The sequence below is a fragment of the Mercenaria mercenaria genome, chromosome 18, assembly GCF_021730395.1.
Source record: "Mercenaria mercenaria strain notata chromosome 18, MADL_Memer_1, whole genome shotgun sequence".
Lineage (NCBI taxonomy): Eukaryota > Metazoa > Mollusca > Bivalvia > Venerida > Veneridae > Mercenaria > Mercenaria mercenaria.
This window is the reverse complement of record NC_069378.1, coordinates 5,637,314-5,660,178: the sequence shown is the minus strand read 5'-3', so window position 1 is coordinate 5,660,178 and position 22,865 is coordinate 5,637,314. Positions and strand designations below refer to the sequence as shown.

General features: G+C 33.9%; 1 protein-coding gene across 1 annotated transcript in view; it reads left to right on the top strand.

Moving 5' to 3' along the window:
- The window catches only part of LOC123539348 (SCO-spondin-like), a 50,822-nt gene that overhangs the window by 13,392 nt on the left and 14,565 nt on the right, over positions 1-22,865 (top strand). Inside the window, exons 10-14 of the mRNA XM_053530661.1 lie at positions 653-823; positions 1,104-1,271; positions 4,192-4,362; positions 4,869-5,036; positions 5,826-5,996. Coding sequence (XP_053386636.1) covers positions 653-823; positions 1,104-1,271; positions 4,192-4,362; positions 4,869-5,036; positions 5,826-5,996 — 849 coding nt within the window. The remainder of the gene's footprint in view (positions 1-652; positions 824-1,103; positions 1,272-4,191; positions 4,363-4,868; positions 5,037-5,825; positions 5,997-22,865) is intronic.

The window sequence follows — 22,865 nt, the reverse complement described above, 5'->3', positions numbered from 1 at the left end:
GTTGGACGCCAGATGTCACAGAGTGAGAAAATGTGCAGCCAGAGCGGAACTCAAACCCGGATCATCGGAATACCGTACCGACTGAGCTACCCGCCGCCTACACACTTTCACCCCGTGTTAATTTCTAAGCTCTATACCGTAACACTGAGAAATAATTTTAAAATGACGAAAACGGTTGCATCAGCCCTGATGGCCTTGAAAACTGCAAATTATATGAAACTGGATCCACAAGTTTGCCTACATGTAGAAATGATCGTGCGAGGCCCTATAATTGATTTGTCTATCGGCCTATAACGAAATGAAAAGCTACTGACCTTCCACAGAAATATAGGGTGGGGGTCACGTGACTGTCTTTGAACGATTGGAAATGTAAGAATATTATGAGAGGTAAAACAAACAAAAATATCCCCACAAGGTTCTAGTATTTTCATTGGTTAAAATGTCGTCAAACGATAACCCCCTAATATGTTTGTTGAGGGTTTGTAAATTTTCATATCATTCTTGGTAACTGGACTCGCCTATCGTCTGATATAATGCGTTTTCTTCAAAGCAGTGCTGATTGTCATATTGTACATAGCAATATTAAATAAGCTATTAATACAAGAATAGTTTGTTATCAATGTTTTATTTTGAATTTTCAAAATACTTCTAGACGGGCATTGGAGTGAATGGTTAGAATGGACGTCTTGTAACGCTAGTTGCGGAAATGGAACCCAGTCAAGAACGAGGCTTTGCAACAGTCCTGCACCACAAAATGGCGGCCAGAATTGTAAAGGAACTAACAGAGAAACGCAAACGTGCTTTTCAAAACAATGTCCTATAGGTATTAGAAGCTGCCTAACTAAAGCAGAAAGTGTAGAAAAGAAACAAAAAGACATCTTATAGTTTCAGTTCAAATGGAACTTCGTATGTGACATTAGCATTAAGCAGACATGCATGTATTGTTTGGAATGTCATGTTGGAGTATTATTTCTCTTTGGAGTTCGTTCCTTCTTTTCCATATATTTTCTTCCAACTAGCATTTTCATGGGCATATTTCATCTAATGTTGATATCATTCTCGTTTATCTCTGAACTTTGTACATTTTTAACACCTCCTTTCAGACGGTGGTTGGAGCGTTTATACCACCTACACATGCAGCGTCACATGCGGGCGTGGCCAGCAAATCTCCCTTCGGGATTGTAACAACCCTTCTCCCCAGTTCGGTGGGAAAGACTGTGAAGGACTGTCGCACAAAATCACTGAATGTAACCTGACGCCGTGTGCTATAGGTAAGTTTTACCATAAGATAACACCTGTTGATGACATCTTTAAAGCGGTCACTCTTCTTTACAACTGTACTAATTTCTTCTTCACTTCATACGCCCGAGATATGAAAACGTAACAATCATATGCCTTAATATATTATGTACTACAAAAAGCATCACCTTGAAACATACACATCTAGATATTCAATACCCATTGTGTTATTTTTACAGTCTGTTGTGCTGATTAAATTTGGACACAATGGGTATAGAGTATCGAGATGTGTATGCGTTGAACATTTCAAGGTGATGCCTTTTGTAGCAACGAATATTTGTTGCGTTTTCATATCTCGTCAGTGTAAGTTTTTATTCAAAGAAACAACCACCTCTTCCCTAGTGACGTTTCATTTGAGGAGATTTGTTTAATCTTATTTTATTGCTCTTTGTCCCAAATATACAAACAATAATACATACTTTTTTACAGTACTAGTATGCCAATTAACCCAAATGGATCTGGCTACGAGTTATACAGCTGTTCCCGTAAAAAGGAGTTTAAAATATATCTGTGAGCAAAATACTTAAAAGAAATACAAAAAGAGTATCAAAGAAAATAAATTTTGGATTGTTACATAAATTTCCTGGTGTTATCAGGCTAGTAAAGCGGTGGAAAAAATGGCACATTCACCGTGTGCTATCATTACTTTGAGTAATCGGATGGGCACTGCGTAATCCGGATATCTTCAATCAGCCGGGCAAAATTAAAGTTTTTAAAAGCTGATATATCTGTTGTTTTTACGTGGTTTTTTTTCAGATATTTAGCAATTACCGTTAAGAATGACATTCAGTTCAAGATGTGCTATCTATTGCCCTGTACAACTAAGCACTTTTTGCAGTTACTTCTGCACGGGGGAGGAACTGTTACACGAGACTCGGTTGTGGAGGATATCATGTTACAGATTTAGGATGCTACTGTTACAGTATTCCACAGTTTATATTCACATAGATTACTTTCGTTCAAATCTAAGAAGACAGCGAGTTACTATGGTTATAAGGTAACTCCTAATTTTTGAACAACCCGAATTTAATGTGCTCGTGCTCGGGTGAACACAAAGCCAGATGGTGGGCATTACAGTCCTGAGACATGCCTTGGAATGGCACACAGTTCTAAAAAGCCCTTGACACCAGCATACATACAAAGACAAAGATGCATATATTTTTAAATGAAAATCCTGAAACATTATACATTTTTAACTATAAGCTGCGTATAAAATCCTCTTTTAAATGATATAGGCTCCTAACTGTGACCAGACAGATTCAATGCTTCAGATTAGCCAATTTAATTGTGCATGCTTGCCAGATCTTCATTGCGCAGATGCATATTTGCTTGTAGGCAGCTACGCGCCTGCAAGTAGACTATGATTTGATGGTTGTTCCAACAGTAAATACGTATACATGTTTAACAAAAAAAGAAACTTTTGTTATTTGAAATAAAGTTTTATTGCACATGTGCGAGTTGTCTTTAGAAAAGTCAATTAATTTCTTAAGTTCTCCATTACCGATTCCGAGAGGATATTTTCTTTTAAGCATATTAGTAACTAAAATCGTTGTTAAAGACACGCATTGCCAATCTCTTCTGAAGCAAAGACTCATCGTTTGCTAGCATAGTACATGTAGCATAAACATGTACTTTTTATAAATGATCAGCCTATTAAAGTGCCAACGACGATTCAATGTGAACTGGTGATTATGGTATTATATACATTGGATATAGAACACTAGCTTTCCATTGAAAATGTTTATTTCATTTTATTATATATAGATGGTGATTTAGAATTTCGAAATTAGAAAAAAATGCACTTTGTATAATATATTTGTTACATCTTACAAAAAAAGAATCCCGCATAATTCATGGTAAACTATCTAAATTTTATTTACTATCCTGGTATTGTATATTGTCAAAATGTATTCCAAAAAGTATTATCCTAAATCTGTAACACATCCAGAAGTAGCACCCCACAACTGTAACATATCCAGCTAAGCTGTAACATTTTATAAAACCACGAAAAATTAGACCCACAGTGAATTTTCTACGTCGTATTACAAGTGCATGCCTAAAGAGGGCTTTTATCGATGCAAATGAGCATAAAATATGGTTTAAATATATTTTAATCAACTTCCTTTAGATAATTTTCTATCAAAATTTCGAATTTTGTCATTAAACGCTTGTTTGACATCAATATGCTGTGTTTCGCAGATTAAATCATGTCGCAACAAATGTACATACCATTGATCTAGAAAAAAACAATTTTTACTTTTGCAAAAAAGAGATAAATCTTTACCATTTCTTAGGCAAACAAAACACCGACAGCGATTATTATCCTGCGAATGCTGTAACGTTATCCAGGAATACTGTAACAGTAGCATCATAAATCTGTTACATGATATCCTCCACAACCGAGTCTCGTGTAACAGTTCCTCCCCCGTGTTCTGTAAACAAGGGCTTGCTCAGAATAAAATATTTGGGATCTCTACTCGGCCAGGGAAAATCCAAATATAACCGGTATCAGATTATCATCAATAGGTTTCTATACATTTGTTTATCAAACCAAATAAACTCGATTTCTTGGAAGCCCAAGAAAAGGCAAATAATATTCAAGTACTTGGTAACGCGGTCAGCTTAACGGCCTATATCTGCTAAACGCTGAAACGTAGAAGTGCCGAGCTCTTCTGGTGTGCCCGATCTCATCCACTTTCTAGGGAAACAAATATTTTTTTACGAAATAATCAGTTATTACAGTAAGTAATATTTATAGAACACAGGTGTTGACCATAAGTTTTTGGATTATAATTTATTCATACCAGAACTCTTTTATTTTGATTGCTTTTGCGTACATACGGGTACACATCACTACGGAGCCGATGTTTTGCAGCAATATTTTCTTTCCAGATGGTTCATGGGGAGTATGGTCTAACTGGACGTCTTGTAGTACTAGTTGCGGAAGTGGTAGACAGACGAGAGCAAGGCTATGCGATAGTCCCTCTCCACAATATGGCGGATATAATTGTTCCGGAAATAACACACAAACACAATTATGTCATAATCCTGAATGTCCAGTTGGTATATATCACCTCTTTCTACTATGGACAACAAGATGTAGAAACCCTGTTAATATCTGAGTTTGTGCGAGGAAAACATTTTTATTCCTTTTATCATTAACTTAGGACCACTCCGACCTTTGTGAGTGGGATCCAACATTATTTTCACAGGCGAAAATTTAAAAAAATGGTAGAACAACCTATATGAAGAGCGTCTCAGCCATCTGGAAAGCTCTTCCCGTTGTATTTGTTTGTCGTCAAGGGAGATGATGTTGCTGATGTTTTGGCTGTTGTAAATGTTCGTGGGAAAGATGGGTTGGAAATTGCTGACAAACCCCGTGTTTATTATTTCTATTTTCATGAGTTCATTTTTTTTTTTGTTTTGTAAAATATATTCTGGTATTATTCAAAATGGAGATGCAAAATTAGTCTTTAGGTTGTCAGTTAGATTACTTGCATCACATGACGTACCGGTTTCTAAAGCTTCATGCATGCCCTTGTTACGCATTAAATATATGTATATTGCAGACGGTGGGTGGAGTGATTATCTCAATATCTCATGTAGCGTCACGTGTGGGCATGGTCAGCTGGTATCTATCAGGACATGTACAAATCCGTCACCACAGTTTGGTGGCAGAGTTTGCCAAGGATTGTCGCACCGACTGACAGAATGCAACATGCCAGCTTGTGCCATAGGTATATTGGATAAAGAAATAAAGTAAACAACAACCCGTCGATTGAGTCTGCCTTTGCAAGCAGTCTGATTATGATCTACACTGTTCACTATTAAGCTAGTATCTTTTTAGTAAGGACCCCTTTTAACAGTTAATGGTACTGTCCAAACTGAAAGACTGACAAGTTCATTATAGAAATTTAGCAAGGTAAGGGTTAAGTATATATATCCACGCAGATTCCTTGTTATAATCTAATTTAGAGCACAGTCAAGCTTTTAGGAATATAAAGAGAATCGCCTGTAGTTACTTAAGTACCGGTCTGATCTTTCTAACTTTCTCTAAATTAAACTCAATATTTTTAAAAACGTCAGGCAGGCAGGCAGGCAGACAGACAGACAGACAAACAGATTGTTTTATTTCCCCCATTCATTAACAACAAAATTTATATATGTACAAGAAAAACATTATATACATACATTACTGCATCGGGAATATGTTTGTAATGACATTTCACAACAGTTGTAAATACATACCGGAATAGTAATGTTATAAGTCTGTTTGAAAACAAATGTATGAAAATACATGGATTGCACACAAAACGAAAATTAAAATATAAATGAATCAGAAACATTTCGTAAAAAACAATGAAAGAGTACAATGGCGTATGACCTCTAAGAAATGCTCCTTGCTGAGTAAGTAGTATACGATCCGCTTCTCGTAACATAATTAGCGGAGTTTATTGTCAGTATGCGTATTTTTCATACATATAACATGTAATACATTGTTGACAATGCCTTCATTTTTTCTGCAGATGGAAACTGGTCCAACTGGTCGCAGTTTACATCTTGCGGGTCTGTTTGTGGAGACGGATACACTTGGAGGTATCGCACTTGCTCGAACCCTGCGCCACAAAACGGCGGCAAAAACTGCACAGGAAGCTCTGAGCAACGACTTGCGTGCAATAACGGACCTTGTCCTGCGGGTTAATAAAACCCTGTTGTATGCTAAATAGTGTATTCAAAAATACAGCAAATGGGAGGATTCAAAAGCTTGCAGACTGTTCAATAGTTCTTTATTCTATCCCGTAAATGTTTATTGGCCTATGTAGATATTGCTTATAGTATCCGATCCACAAACAAGGTCTTTATAACAGTGATATTACGAGGGGCGTTCAAGAAATAATGTTACTCCGTATATAGTTCCGTAACCGGTGGTTATTTTTATTTTTTAAGTGCGGTTTTCGGCACATTATTGAGCAATTTATTTGAAACAAAATGCTATAAGAATGATAAAAATTGGTTGATTCAAAGTTAAAATATAATCATTTGAGTGAGGTGTACTCGTGTATACTGGACCATAGCAAAAATAATTATAACTTAGATTTGTCCTGGAAAATATATAAAGGTCAAAACAATTACTGGAAAATCAACATAATGATTTAAATGATTTATTTAACATTAAAAAGTAACTACTGACAAAATTAAGGAGTCTTTACTTTGTTATCACTCAGAAATTGTGGATATTTTGCTGTGTAACAATGTGACACTACTGTATATTGATGCACATATTTCAACATTGCGTCAATGCAGTAACATTCGAAAGCTGTCTTATTTCTAATCAAAACATGTAAGTGTGAGCACTCATTTTCTTAGTTAGATCATTTCCAATCTGATGGCGATAGTTTCGATTCAATATTTGATAAAAAGTTGTTTTCGGAATTTTTGGCACGTAGAAAAAATCCTTAGAAAAAAGAAGAAGTAAAATCGGCCTTGGTCACACATGAATGAACACCAGAAAAGGTAATTTAAGCGCAGTCGTCCGAAAACTTATCGCCTTAGTCTTTTAATCAATGCAAAAGTGTCAATCTCTCAACGAGAGATGTGAAAGAAATAATATCACATGCTAGTTGCAGGTGTCATAAGAATCCTATCTTCTAATACAATAAAATAATAAAACAAAATGCGAAGAAAACCAAGATAGCGCTGTTGCGCGCGTTATATGAGATTATGGATCATATCACATGCGCAGAAATTGAAAATAACGATTTTGCGCTTGAGATATAAAATCATTGGGAAATATGATATATTATTCAAATTAAAGTAATGGGAAATTTGCATTGGACATTTATGTGAGGTATAATATTAAAATATATCATATACTGATGCCTGGTAAGCTCTCATTTGAAAATGTATTGCCAACTGAAAAAGAAAATATAAATTACATGACAAAATATTCAATAGAATTTTTATTTGTTTACTTCATAGTTTTTAAAGATACTTCAACAGGAATCCAGATATTACAATGGTTCGTGCTTATTTTGGTCGTCTTATTTACTAATTTTTGTTCAGTAGACACAACTCTTTCAAATGATGAAAAAACATGGCGTCATCAGGCATCGAAATGTTATTTATTTGTGGATCGGATAACTTATCATACATCTTTCAGTGTTGTATTTGATTTGCATTAAGCGGAAGACATGGAAAACTTTAAAACATCGGATCTATACGTACACTACATATCCTAATAAACGGAAAAGGAAATTAAATTGGTTTCTTACCGACGATAGATTTGAAAACTATCTTTATTCCATTTCCGTGACTTGCTTAAAATTTCCATATTTGCTTTTAATTCTATGTTAGCAAGAAATATCTGTAAAAAAATGATGGTCGGCGAATTGTAGGAAGACAAGAAATTTATGATGTTTAAATATTATTTGTGTTATTCTATCGTCTATTTAACATTTTGCTAAAAACAAAACTAAACACCACTCTTTAACAATTTAAATGGTTCTCTTCTAATTTTTTCACAAAGGCTTCGTAGGTGTGTTTCGTTTATTCTAAAACAAATAATTCCAGCAGTGGTCTGGAAGGCACTTCTTTACCTAGAAGACTTTAATCGATCGGCTAATCACACCCATGTGATACACAGACCGTATTCAGCTCTTTCTGTAAACTGATATAATTATGTTGTACTTGAACAGGTTTTTATTATATTTAATAAACTTACCTAGAATTTTATATATATCAATATTCTTGCTAAATATACTGAGCGAAACGTAGCTTTAAAATGCTAAATATACTGAGCTAAACGTAGCTTTAAAAGTGTAAACAGTGTCATTAAGGATAAATGCTTTGTCTGACATTTCACTCAGTGCTGCACAGTCAGCAGAGTGAAAAAAATAGGTGTTACATAAATCTTTTATTTTGATCAACTATCTATAATGCGTTATCAAGTAGTCTGATTTGAAACTTAAGTCACTTTGTAAGGGTCAGTCCAGGTCACGAATTCGTTCTTAGTACGGCATTCGCCGAAAAAAACAGATAAACGTCTGCCTAAATAGCGAATATACTGAAATAAACTGGTATAAAGATCGACTATTTGTTATATATCTCACGGCACTTTGGTATAATTAAAATCCACGTAACGTAAATACAATATAATTACTGCCAGTTAAAAAGCAATTTCCTTATCATACGCTTTGCGACTCAGAAATTTGGCGTATGTGATCAAACAGATTCCTAAACGACAAAAAATGTCTCGGTTCGGACTTGTTAGGATATATGAAGGCATTAATAGCGAGTAAGATATGGAACAAAAAATGGCAAAGATGTTCCCCTTTGTGAAGAAAGCACCAAAGTTTGCATGAAATTACTTTAAGGTATCCCAAATCCTACAAGAGGAGGAGACACGCTATATCTGCCCTGGAACCTCCTTTTAAATCAGTTTAAAAAAGGGAGGTAAAAATGTCTTGAAAATAATAATATTTTTTCCTTTAAATTGAAATTTATCTATAAAGTAATGTTTCATATGATCTAAACATGGATAACATATCACTAGCATAGCCAAACAACCATTTGGTATTGACAGATATACAAAGTTTACTACAAAACACTCAAGATACATACTAAAAAGGGAGGTAATCAGATTTTACTGTATGTTTAATTTCAAAACTGCGTGTGAAAAGATGTTTCTTATGAAGAAAAAATTAAAGTTGTATTATAAAGTGTTATAAAGTATACTGGATCAGAAATGGACTACATATACAATTTGTTGGCTTGAATAGAACAAAACATGAGGCCCCAAAGGGGAACTACCTTTTATTTATTTCAATTAAATATATCTACAATTTCAAAAATGTTAATTCATTACCTTAACCAATTATAACCCTTGAGATAAAATTTATTCAATTATATTTTATACACACTCAATATACATGACTCGGGAAAAATAATATGTGGTGCTTAAACGGGAAATTGTTAAAAATCACATTTTAAGGGCAAATTAATTTATTTTAATCATTAAAATATCATATTTCTGAACTTAAAATAAGTAAAACAGAATTCATAGATCAAATGTATAAAATATCAAAAAAAGAAAAAATATTCACATGTTTAGGTCCATGAGTTAACCTATATATCTGTATTTTTATAAGGGCAATAGATTTACATAAAAAGAGAGGCCCTTAAATTCAATGGATCATTTTTGTATGTTACATAACAGCATACTCATATAAACATAACCATGTTTTCAATTTAAATGACTCATCCAAAGACCCATAAAATAAAAGAAACTGATAGTTACACCCATTCAATAGATATCTAAGAATTGTAACAGGTTACACAGTACTTCTCTAATACATTTGTTTGACAAATTTATATTTCTTATACATGAATGTGTTATTGCACTGGCACTGGCATTTAATTGGTTCTATGAAGTGTACATAGTAATGAAAGTCAAGTGTCATTACTGGTCAATCCAGATTCAACAGAATTAAGCAATGCAAGGGTCACAATTAAGGTATACAGACACTAAATAGAAAACTGGCACGGAAAAAATCATGGTAGTTGCAAAATGGTAGTATATAACCAACTGGGTAAATACTTAATTTACATATTCACTGAAACGTTTCCAACAGTTGTAACTTTTTATGTTCACTTGTTATAAAATAGATATGCCAGCACGATCCTTAAATTTGCAAACAACTGGATCCAGTTGTTCGAAACTCTAATAGGCGATTAGAAAAACAAATGTACTTGTTAAGTATTATAAACACTAAATCATTTTACAGTAACATCAAAACATCATACAAGTGTTTCCCACCAACCAAGACTAGTATATTGAATAGAAATTAAACAGACGGTTAGTTTAACAGCTTAATGCAGGGGTCGTGGGTTCGAGCATCATTTGGGTCACGACTATGACTTCTCATATGGCACCAGTACTGGTTTTCCCAGGCAACGGACTCGAGAGTGGTCACAATAAGCTCGAAGCTTTCATCACAATCGAGCTAAAATATATTACTATAAACTAAACTAAACTAACAACCCGTTAAAGTTTCGAATAACTGGGCCCTGTTAGAAAGCAGAACAACTACATCATTCTTACAAGAAAAGTCCTACGAGCATCTACGAACTAATCACAATGTATAACCTGATAAACAAAATAAATAAATAGACACCGACACTGGTTCTTGTTTTTATAAGAACAAATATAACCATAATTATTTTGTCACTTTATACCGATTGTTTAAAAGTGATTTCTAATAGAATCTGATAATTTGTACGTGATTATGTATATTACCAGTAAGCACTAGTCAATACTTAAAATACCAGATTTACAGTTTTAGTTAAATATTGAAAGGGTTGTTACGCCTAAAATTAAAAGTTGTTTGTTTAGGGTAACCTGATTTCAACTTTTGTAAGTTCACAAACAATGAATGTATTGGACAAAGAGCACATATCAGCTATGATTATAACTAGGACGGCTAATATATTTTAAGGAGACACTTTTGTTTATAAACTAATCGATTAATCTTTACCTTCAAAAATTTACATCTAACTCTATTTGGTATGACCTTCTTTATTTCTGTATCATATTTTCATCTTAAACTATTTTTATATGTAACTATTTGCGTTTGTGGGGTGTCTGCAGTAAATCACTGCACTTTAGAAATGTTTATAGTTATAAGCTCTGTGGAGGGGTTCAGTGAGAGAGACCGTCTAGTGGTAAAGGTGTTGTCAGATCAATAGGAAGGTCATTGGTTCAAACCGTGCAAAGGTTAATCTATCATACAATACCAGTGCTATTTTCAAGAAAGCGGAATTTAGACTGATTCTAAAACTTGAAATCTTTATCTAATTCAAACAAATTAATATTGAATATAGTATAAATTAATAATAAACACAACAATACATTTAGTTCACATTCCATTTTCTTTTGTTTTAAAGAAAACGTTAGGATGATCGTACGCTTTAGCTTGAAGCCATTAATTGTCTTGAAAAACATATAAATTATGTTTTGTATCATACATTTTACATGAATTTAAATTAGATATTGATTTACAAGAAAACACAAAATAACTCCTTCTTTTGAATGCTTAATAATATGCATAGGGAAATCAAACTACTGGTACCCCATGTAAGTATAAGTACTGTAAAATCGATTATATGAATTACAGTATGTAGTACTACATATATGTGAACTTGTTTTTTATAAAATACCCTTAATGAACCTCAAAATGTAAAGAATGTTTAAATAATATTTTGATATAATTAAATACTAAAATTAGTTTTGTTTACCTGAGTGATATAATATTCACACTTAAAAATAAAGTCATCCTGTAAATGAAATTTTTAAACAATTTTTCCCCTTTTAGGGCCTCATCTATGTCATTTGTTAGTGTCCGATATATCAAATGTATATAAAATATAACTAAATAAATATTATGTCAATAATAGCTACTTATTTTGGTTTTAAATTAACCTTTTGGACATTGCTTTCAAAAATATATGATTAAAATATATAAAATATAGGTCCCTTTTGGGGGCCTCACTTTAAGCAAATTGAGGTTAGCGAACTGCGTGTCTCCTCCTTTTTTTGGATTCAGCATACTTCAAAATAGTTACATACAAAGTTTGGTGCTTTCTTCACAAAAGGAAACATCTTTTTCCTATAACCTACTCACTATAGCCATTGTCTTAATAAGACCAAAACTGACTTAATGAACCGACTCTGTTGTTGTTCAGTTTTATTAGTATTTACACAAATGTGAAAGTGAACGGTGCTTGAGTGAACACACAAGGGGACACAACTCTAAACTTACTACTGAGCTTGCACATACACATTTTAAGTCATCCCCTCTTTATATTAATTACTGTATAATTATGATTTATGAGGAAATAAAGTTACTATGGTATTAGCGTAGTAAAATACATCATTTTGATAGTGACCCACACGACTACGTAACACCTAGTCCTATCCAGTATGTAAGTATATGATAAAATGAGTGAAACATTGACATCTTTATGCTTTGAGTATTCCTTGTTACTGATTATATCTCGGTAATAATAAGGTTTTGTGTATTTCAGTGCAGTGATTTTTTTACGCATGTTATTTCAAATTTCTTACAAGTTACGATAATGGTATATAGATTTTACAACACTGCTACTAACGAGCCCGTGTCTGAGAAAATGTTACTATTTACAGTAAAATTGTCAAACATGTTACATCTCGAGCCGGTTAAGTTTGCTTTCTGTTTTTGTTTGGTTTAGTGTCACATCAACATAGTTAAGGTCAAACGGAGCCTTTACCAGCATTTTGTACTTGAGCAGGACCCTAGATGACACTCGCCATGCAATAGTTGAGACACGGGCGGATACTTTGGTAGAACCACCGACCATCCCTGAGCCAGCACGGGCGTTTCGAACCGGGGTATGATTCAAAATCCGCGGCCTGAACCACTTCTCAATTGAGCCCCTTTCCCCCAACTCCGCACCGACACTACCCACTCAAGACAAAACGGCTTTTAAAAGTAATTTAGTAAACAATAGGTTGTATAATCTATAATTATTTTCACTTGATGTCACACAAATTTCCAAACGCTCCGAGGTACGCTGTGGAACTGGGCCAATTATGCGAATTAACAGCAAGTAAAAACTGATTCATTTTCCAATACAAACTTAATGAAGTAACATGATTCTCTCTCGATAACTCTGAAATTAGTAACCTTTGCGAACAGATGGTATTAACAATTTGTTCTATAGGGAGTAATATTTCATTATATTTTATAACAAATATCTAATGCATTGAAAACTGTTTAACAGCAAAGAGAAATATTGCAACAAAATGAGAATTAAACAGAAATCGTTTTTTATCTGTGAAAATCTTTTCCATGACATATATTTATACTGAAGTTCAATAAGTATGTCAATAACACAAGGAAAACTACTGGGAAATTAAATTTTATTACAACACTAGAGGAGACTATAGTCCGTATAGTCCGTATGTCCGTCCGCAAATCTGGATCCAGCAATTACTTAAAAAAGTATTAAAGCTAGGTTCATTAAATTAGGTATGTGAATAGAGGGCAATATGTTAATTATGCGCTCACATGACTTATGATTGTAGGTCAAAGGTCAAGGTCACTATTGAAGGTCAGGTAAAACATGTTTCTGCTCCATAACTTTTATATGTATTGTAATAGCTGGAAATCTGATAACCGAACTTTCGTGTATCCGGATATCATTCACTTTACGAACCAGTACTCACCATGTGTAAAATACAGATTTTAATCCAGTTTCCTTTAATGTATGTTTAGTACTGACATAACACTTTGATTTCATCAGAGAATCTTTGCTTGTTATAAATCACTTTTGTTAATATTTGGATTTCCAGCATTCCTGCATGATGTATTTACAAGTTGAATATGTCCGCCATTTTTGTTATGAATGTTCGCGCATGAATTTTGGTAATTTTGCAGGGAATGCTTAAATGACTGATTTATATTGCCATAGAATACTGGTTTGTTAACTTTGATTGTTTTAAAAGTAAATCTTATTCGGAAGCGAATATGTAATTAGCAAACTTCAGGAATATTCTGGAACGCTCCGTGTAACTATTTGTCTGCTTTGAACGCGCAATGCTGGAAAATGCTGGAACGCTGTATTTTCGTCTCTATTTTGGTTTATCAAAGACAATTATATCAGTTCCCCTTTTTAAATCAATTCTTTGTATCTGCCCTTACCTTTTAATCCCTTTATAGCAGCAAAGTTTACGTTAATTCCATATTATTTAATGTTTACTGTGACTTGACCCGATTACACTGACAGCGCGCTTTTTGTGTCAAGGATTTTGATTGGTCCCCAGCATTCCAGCATCCCTTCCAGCATTGCGCCACTTATAAAAGGACGCACGTTCCAGCAATCTGGGTCAGTTGCAACAATAACAATAACATTGATCTACTTTTAAAGTTCGATCTTCAACAACTTTCAAAAATGCAGTCAAGCTCTGAAGCTTTAGGTACAAGCGGTTTACCAAATTTCCTTTACTATACTATCGCTATATTCTAGAATCGTGAATTATATCGTAAATCTCTATAAAATATGGTTTTAGTAGAACTTTGATAAAAGCTAAATGGCTGAAAGTAGTTCTTTGCAACTGGTCCATTGCTGTGTCTGCCTTTAATCTCCTACGTGTTTATCATTTTTATTGTAAGAAGCATATTTTATCGTTAATATATTGAATACGTTATCGTTAAATTAAATAACATATAAAATTTTGAACTTCATTACTGTTATCATTTAAAGTGTATTTATAGGATCAATTCCTCTACCATAGCCCGATCCATATCTACAACAAACCATTTTATAGAAATGGTTTCTTCGTAATCCGTGCTCTTAGTCACAAACAACTTTCTCACCACTGGCTCAACTTTCGCACTCAGCTTTCTCCACCAAAACTGATCATCTGAAACAACGTAGATCTTCCACTCGACAAGACTGACACAGCAATGATGCGATTTACTCAGCGAATATGATAAGAGTGACTTAGAGTGCAGATTAAATATTCCTAGTCCATCCTGTATACATATTTGTCAGAAACACAAAAGCCTGGGTGCTTACAGTATTGATGGATTATCTTAGTGGTACACACAAACATTCCCCATAATGTGACAATGTGTCAGCACTTGATCTTTGCTTGTAGGTTAAAGGTCAAAGGTCAATGTCATTATTGAAGGTCAAGTAAAATTGTTTCCGCTCCATAACTTTTATGTGCATCGATGGATTGGCTAAGTACTTAGTACATAAATAGTCCCCATGATGAGATAATATGTCGCGTATATGATCTATGATCGTAGGTCAAGGTCATTATTGAAATTTAAGTAAAAAAACCTTTTGTTTCTTAGCTGCTTAATGTATTGAAGCATTTTTAGTCTCAACACTATTGCCAACAACCACAAGGGACGAACACTAATAAAGTTTTATACCGGTAGGAGACTTCTGTATTGCCGCTGCAATACTTGGTCACTTGTTTATACAGTTTTTGTCAAGAAACTAAACGTATTTAAGGGAAAAAGCATGAAAGAAATGTTATAATTCCAGTTGTAATTATTAAGCGTTCCGTTTGGAGAAAGATAACTACAAATACTCATAGAGCGTAAAAACAAAACGGTTAAGATGTCATTAAACATACAACAGTAGATGCTAGCGTAAAAGAGAGCTTTTCTAGGGCTCGGCACACAAAATGTCTACACCAAATAGAAGGCCAAAGCTGTGTGTGGGAACCTTCACCTTGTAAAGGGAATGCACATAAAAACACAAGCATGCATCACTTTTCCAAAGTGCTATGGAGTTCCTCAATATTCAGGATCCTCTTTTCCGGCTCTCGGTAAATGGGTAGCTTGATGTTCTAGGGAGTTGTGTCCCTCAGCATGGAGATAGCGCAGGTCACCCCGCTGACAAGGGGCAGCTCGAGAATCGAACTAATGTCCAAGCGATCCGCAGGTCTACATTCTCCCTACTGAGCTAAGCGAGCTGGTTGATCAGACTGGTTCTCTTTAGATTCAGGGAGTGTTTATACCTAAGTAGCACTTTATTCAAACAGCTAGGTACTTAAGTATTACTAGTATTTGTTATTTTTAAGTACGTCTGTGCTTCTGTTATCTGTTCTAACATCAGCCATGTGGTTTGAAAACGTACAAACTTCACGTGTGACCATATTATGTGATTACAATGGGCGCTGAATGTGATTCAGGTATATTTATGTTTTCATACTTTTTCTGCATCTTATCCAAAGCCATTAGGAAAAAAAATGTAACGGTTATTGCGATTCCGAATTTTAATTACGGGTACCACGCTGCGTTCCATTAATGGTTGTTTGCTTTTTTCCTTGTTGCACCACGGTAAAGGAGAAAAACCAAAAGCGTCATTGCGCCTTGATGTTTCCGTTCGTCTTCTTAATGGTCCGATTGAGGCTTTTCTCTGTAAAAAAAAACATGGTCCTTAAGAGAAGTCATAACTTTGTGTAATTAAGGCAAAGACAATTCATGCATTTGTCTCTCTGTTCTAAAGTAGTAACAAGTCCAACGGATCTAAAGTTTTTAGATTAGATACACTTTAATTGCAATTAAAAGTTTTTCAGCATTGCATTGATTAAATGAAATGTCGATCCTTAACGTTGAAATAAAGATCTTGTTTGTTGTATTTGTATTACAGGTCAAGCAATTTAGTACAATGGAACCTGTCTGCATAACTAAAAAGACGTTTATGCATTTTTTGTCTTCCGAATTCAAGAACCACATCAAAAAATTTCATTCTAAAGGCCTCTGTGGTGAAATAGAGACCGTTTCATCTTAAGTATTATGTTATTAACAGGCAAACATTAAATTTTAACAGTCCATGGACCGGTAACAGCATTAAAACAACAAACGTTTTACTTGGTACACTTTTAATTCAATTGGCTGACATTTGTATGAGAACCATCAAACATCAATTGTAACAAAAATGGCAATTTTAAATGCATTTGTTGTTCACAAAACAGAAAATCATCAGATTTCACGTTGTCAAAAATGTCTTGACAGAGTAACTGAACTCGATTTGACCTTGAAGACCAAGTGGTGTTAAAACTTGTATGAATCATTTTCTTGACTTTAATAAAGTAAAGATAAAGCTAAGTTTATTATTGTGTGATAAACTGAAGGTAAAGGAAAAATAACAAAACGCACTTTTTTACAGAGGGCAAAATAAAGAAGCGTCCGTTGTAGAGTTATATAAAGTGTCAGTACATGTGTATGTTATTATGTAAGACGCAGATTATGTTGACTAAACGTTACTTTTTATGTGAGAAATAGGAAAATTACAATGCTGTGCATTTTCTAACGAGGACTATAAGCTTTTAATACACCTCTATATTACACGTGAAGTAAGTCGATTTGTAAAACATATACCAGGCTAGTAGAATCCAGCTTTAGCTAAATGGTCTGTGTTTACCAAAATCATCATAATATAAATTATTCGTGTTTAGCAACGTAATCAGTGATATTTTAAGGGGAGTGGTGGTCTAATGGTTAAGGTGTCGTTTGCTCAACTCGGGGTTCGTGGGTTCGAGCCCCACTGGAGTCACGACCATGCCTTGACATATAACAAAGTACTGCTTTTTTCAGGAAGCGGACTCGAGAATGGTTCAAATAAGCTTTAAGCTTTCATCATAATCGCGCTAAAATAAATTAGTATCAACTGAACTAATCTGACTGTGACGTCAGGCTTCCATATAAAATTGTTTTGCTATAGTCACGTCGTGTTTTATTTTGCACTGTATATATGTTCCCATCAAAATTTCACTTGATTTTATTCGAAATAGGTGATCATATTACTGTCTCAAATCCAAAACAACGAACAAATTTATACGTTTTTCTGTGAACTCTAGCCGTGCGTGTGCAGAATTATATATAAAAAAAACTATAAAAAATAATATAGTTTATTTATATAGTTTAAACATTGAAAAAGTCTGTTAAAATAATATGCATACCATCAGAAAAACGGGATGACCACACTTGAATCCACTTTAAATCATCACTACCGAGATATTGACCTTAACCTTTACCCTACTAAATTTCTAAAATGGACTGGACTATCATTCAATTTTGGCAGTATCATTTATTATTGGAAGGGGTGCTCACTGGAAATTTACTGACTGAATAGCAAACAGTGCAGACCATGATCACGTCCGCGCAGGCTGATATTTGTTTGCACTGGTTGCAAAACAGAATCACTTGCCGCCAGCAGGCTAAAGGTTAATCCACATTCACTGCTAAATAGAACAATTTTATGTTTGTATGTCTAGTAATCAGCGCAACGTGGACAAAATAAATATTTCATCTTTGATAATTTAAGATTATTCCTGACTAAATTCAGAATTTCTGCTCATTCATTAAGAATACAGACTGGTAGATATTCAAGAAACAGAAATGAAAGATATTGCTTTTGCTGTAACAGACTAGATTTAGAAGATGAATATCATTTTATCTTAGTCTGTCCTTGTTTTACAAACTTAAGAAAAAAAATACATTAAGAAATATTATCACGAGAGACCGAGCATGTATAATTTTATAGATTTAATGCAGAAACAAGAAAAGCAAATTCTTTTCAATTTATCTTTGCATTGAACTGCAGGAACCAAATATTAAATGTGATGTTATGTAGATATAGCTAGCAATCACATACATGTATTAACCTTTCATATTGATGTAAATATAAACATTATACATTTGTATATGTACATGTATGTATCTGTGTATGTATGTAAAGTATTTGTAAACCGTAAAGTATATTACAGTGGAAGTTTTACGCCAAAATACATGTTAAATGTATGTAACTGATGACACTCTTGTAAACATATATTTGTTTAGATTTATCTTGTGTATCCTCTATTGGTAATTTTCTTAATTATGCTGTACGTGATATTTAAAAAAAACTAAATCACATGTCAGATGTAATGAATCACGTGATTACTATATTATCTGAAACATTATTTGTTAATATACTGATGATGTACTCTGTACAAATCGAATAAAGTATATGTTCTTCTGTTCTGTTTGTTAAATTTGATTGCCACAGACTTTGAATGCTACAATACAAACAAGTACTTACATTATCTGTGTGTTAAGTATATAAAGAAATAAACGTTGATAATGTGGCAGTTGCCCTCAATACAATCGACACTGTTTATTTTCCAGTACAGGTAACTAATAATTACTTTGGAAAATAGCCCCAAGATAATTTTATATGGGATTATCTTTGAACACCCCTCGACTTATTAGACTCACCTGCCACATTATCAAAGTTTATTAGTACTTTCGCATTCAACTTTCCCCGAGACTGCACGCGCGAACTGATATTTTACGTGCACCACCGCAGCACCCATGCTAGGTCGGTACTGCTAGAAAACAGTACCAATTTTAGTTAATCACCAAACATTGAACACGAGGCAGGACCGTGAATCTGGATCGCTAGGTTTGTTTGAAACTGCTACTCCACAACGGGCGTCTTTATCTGATTGTATATATATTTTAAACACGTCTGCATTAAATCTTAATCTTGACCTAAATACAATAAATAAATTGAAACATTCTACATCTGTTGTACTTGCTTAAGGCGAGAGTTGTTATTCTTTGCAAATACAGCTAATAAAATAAGAAATAAAACTCCAGTTATTGATATAAACAAAACTTTTATAAATTTCACATGTGTAAAAACTTTTTTGTTTATTTTGAGGTAATAGAAATAAATGTCTAGACTTTATTTAATTTCTTCCTAGCTCAGCAAATTTTAAGTTTTATCTCTACAAACGTACTATGACGTAGAACTGAAATGCCATACAAAAACATTTACTGAAAAGATAGAAAATTTATAAAATAAACTGTAACACCCCGTCAATACTTTATAAATTGATAGTACTAAAAAGAAAATGTTAAATAGATTATACAGAACGACATTCGAACCTATTTTGTTTAGATCTGAAACCTAACAGCTTTTCCATTCAGCAGCTAGTTGGCTACCCGCTCAACAACAAAAAAATAAGGTCATAGGTTACTGGCAAACTACAAGTGTGCTTGTACAGACATGCGTTTATCGTCTTCAAAATTTACATTAAGGTAAGCCTATCGCATAAGGTCAATGGGACAATGAGCGACACATTACTACACCGTTATCATGAATGGTATGTAAACAGCACCGTTTGGGACATGATTGTTTTCCATTGCTAGCTGCACCTGGGACAAGTGTTTGTTTGACGTCACAGCAGAAGACCATGACATTATTATATAATTTTTATCCTAAAGTAAATAAACTGTGTAATACTTATCTTAACATCTGGTATTTTCTGCACGAGACCCGACCTTGTTCGATGTCATTTAACTATCCATAACTTATCATATTTTTTATGTAATTTACAAAAGTGGAGAACGACTTTGATGCTTATTATATTAAAAGCTAAGAGCGTGTGGTGCCATAATATAGAGACTTTTGTAAGGTTTAATTTATTAGGAACATGGCGCGAACAAAAATTGTAATCGTATCATAAGGATTTAAACACTTCTCAGTTGTTCTGCTGTGTTGAATATTTTCCCTTAAAGTAATGCCATATTTTGCGGCAACCAGTTAGCAGGTCTATGCTTGGTCTTCATGAAATAATTACAATTTAGAAATAGTTATGGAAACTTACAGGTCATACACCACCACTAAATATTCGGGCCTCATTTTGAGCTGATTTTACAATGTGTTTGTTTGACTGTAAATAAATTTCTTACATAAACCACTTCTTTTGATTTTTGTTCAGCACATGAAACATTTTTCAAGAAATTATAAGTTATAAACATTAACACAGGGACTCGGTGCGCGCTGCAGCTGTTTGAACTGTGTCAATAAGAATAAATAATTAAAGATATTTAGTGTAATAATGCCTACACAGAACATGAGTAACACTTCCAACTCCAAGACATAATCAAATAATGGGGTCTATTTCTGACATAGAACTACAACTGTTTCACACAAGGTATATTACCTATCTGCATAACATGATATTGAAATATGAATTATGACATAACGGAATGCAACATAAAGATGTTTGGATACAATATAATTTCGTCTAGAGTTAAAAACACAATCGCCCATGATATCCTAGACTGTATTTTTCATAACATAAAGAGAGCAAACTTTACAAAGACCACTGTGCATAATATGACAACATTTATACACAATATATAGAATGTTTTACATAACTTAGCGCAACCAACACAAAACATTAACAAACCACTAGTCTAGTGGTAGAGCGCCCGCTTTGAATGCGGGAGGTCGTGGGTTCGTTCCCTGACTCCCTGGTCATACAAAAAACACGTGAAACTGCTACTAGCAGCTTCCTCGCTTATCAATAAATAAATGGCTGATAATTTTTAGACAGTTCTGCATTTCTTCCATTAGTCTTTTTATATTATGTTCTCTGTTCAAATGCGTATAATTCAAACATTTCCTTCCTTGACTTTCGAATTATAATGTCGGATTTTTGTAAAGAAGGTCACCTTAATGTCTAGGCCTGACACTTGTTTACAACTTTAACGAAGGTCATGGATAAGCTGACGTAGCTCTTTATCATGATATAGGTTACATACCCGCATGATTTTCCTTTAAGAATGACTTAGGAGAATGCAAACTCTGTGCACTGGCTTTATCACAGAAGTTTATAAACTAGGTTATGTACTAATACAATGATTTTTGTGCACACGCAGTTGTTTATCGGTAAAAAATTATCAAATAGAAACAACAGGATCCACGTATAGTTTTTGAAAATACTGATATCAAAGTTTTATATAATACAATAAAACCTGTTTCGAGTGTATGTATTCAAGAATAAATGTTTAAACAAGATATGATTAAAACGACAAAATTATTTAATGTCAAAAATATAGTTTAAATGCGACTTTTAAAATATAAACTTATAAATGTCAGAACTAAATATTATATATAGTTATCCAATATCTGAATAAGAATACATTGCTTTCAGATATACACTGTGAACACAACCCTTGTTTGTAGAATATCAAAGGGATTAACTTTCTTAAAGCATTTAAGTATACAGACGCCTTTTTTACATGGGTAAATATATCATATATTAATGTTTTGCATGTCCGCACGTGCCTATATCCTTATTGAAATCTGTAAAAAGATAAACATCAGATCACATTGAGCGGCTGATATCTTCTGTTATAAAAAATCACGTTTTTTCCCCAAGTGTTCCAACAATATGTATATGAATGAAACGCTTTTTTGGAGTTCATGAGAAATGAACGACAGAATATGATCGGCAAAAACACGAACTGCACTAGCAGCAACTTTAATAGTCCACAGAAATCTGTTCTTCAAGTAAACGTTTAATCTAGAGCATTTCATGCCGGCATAGTCTATGTGAAAAACTATGAGAAGTGTACCGAGGTAATAAAAATTTGTAATGAATTGTATCATATTTGAACAAACCAAACCTGTCTTGCTCATCATGAAGAAAATTGACACTTAGTCCTAATTAAATGAAGGTCATTGAACGCAGGCGTTTGACTTTTATCTGGGTGTAGCTCGAGCTCTGACGTCACACTGATCATGCCTAACTCCTGTGCATAACTTCGCATTGAACTTTTGCACGGGGGCATTCTCTTGGAGATTCTGCTATTTGCTATTCCCAACTGACCCCTTTGCCCTAAATGGTGGACACCACCATAATGCATGCTCACCTAGAGCGTCTGTCAAAGGTATATAAGCCTGTGCAATTCAAAATTATTTTCAATAGGAAATACATCCTACTCTTGACAGCTGTTTTTGAATTTAAAAGATTAAGAAATTTGAGTGCACAGAATGAATCGCTCAGCATTAACAATATGCATGACAGTGGGCATGTTCCTACTTTTCCTTCAAGGTAAGAAAGTTTCTCATCGCTTTTAACAAAAATGTGGTGTCAATGTTTAAGAAGTCTTTTGAAAAATCTCTAGTGAAGCTTAGTTTTAGGTTTCTACGCCTGAAAGTTTTTTTTA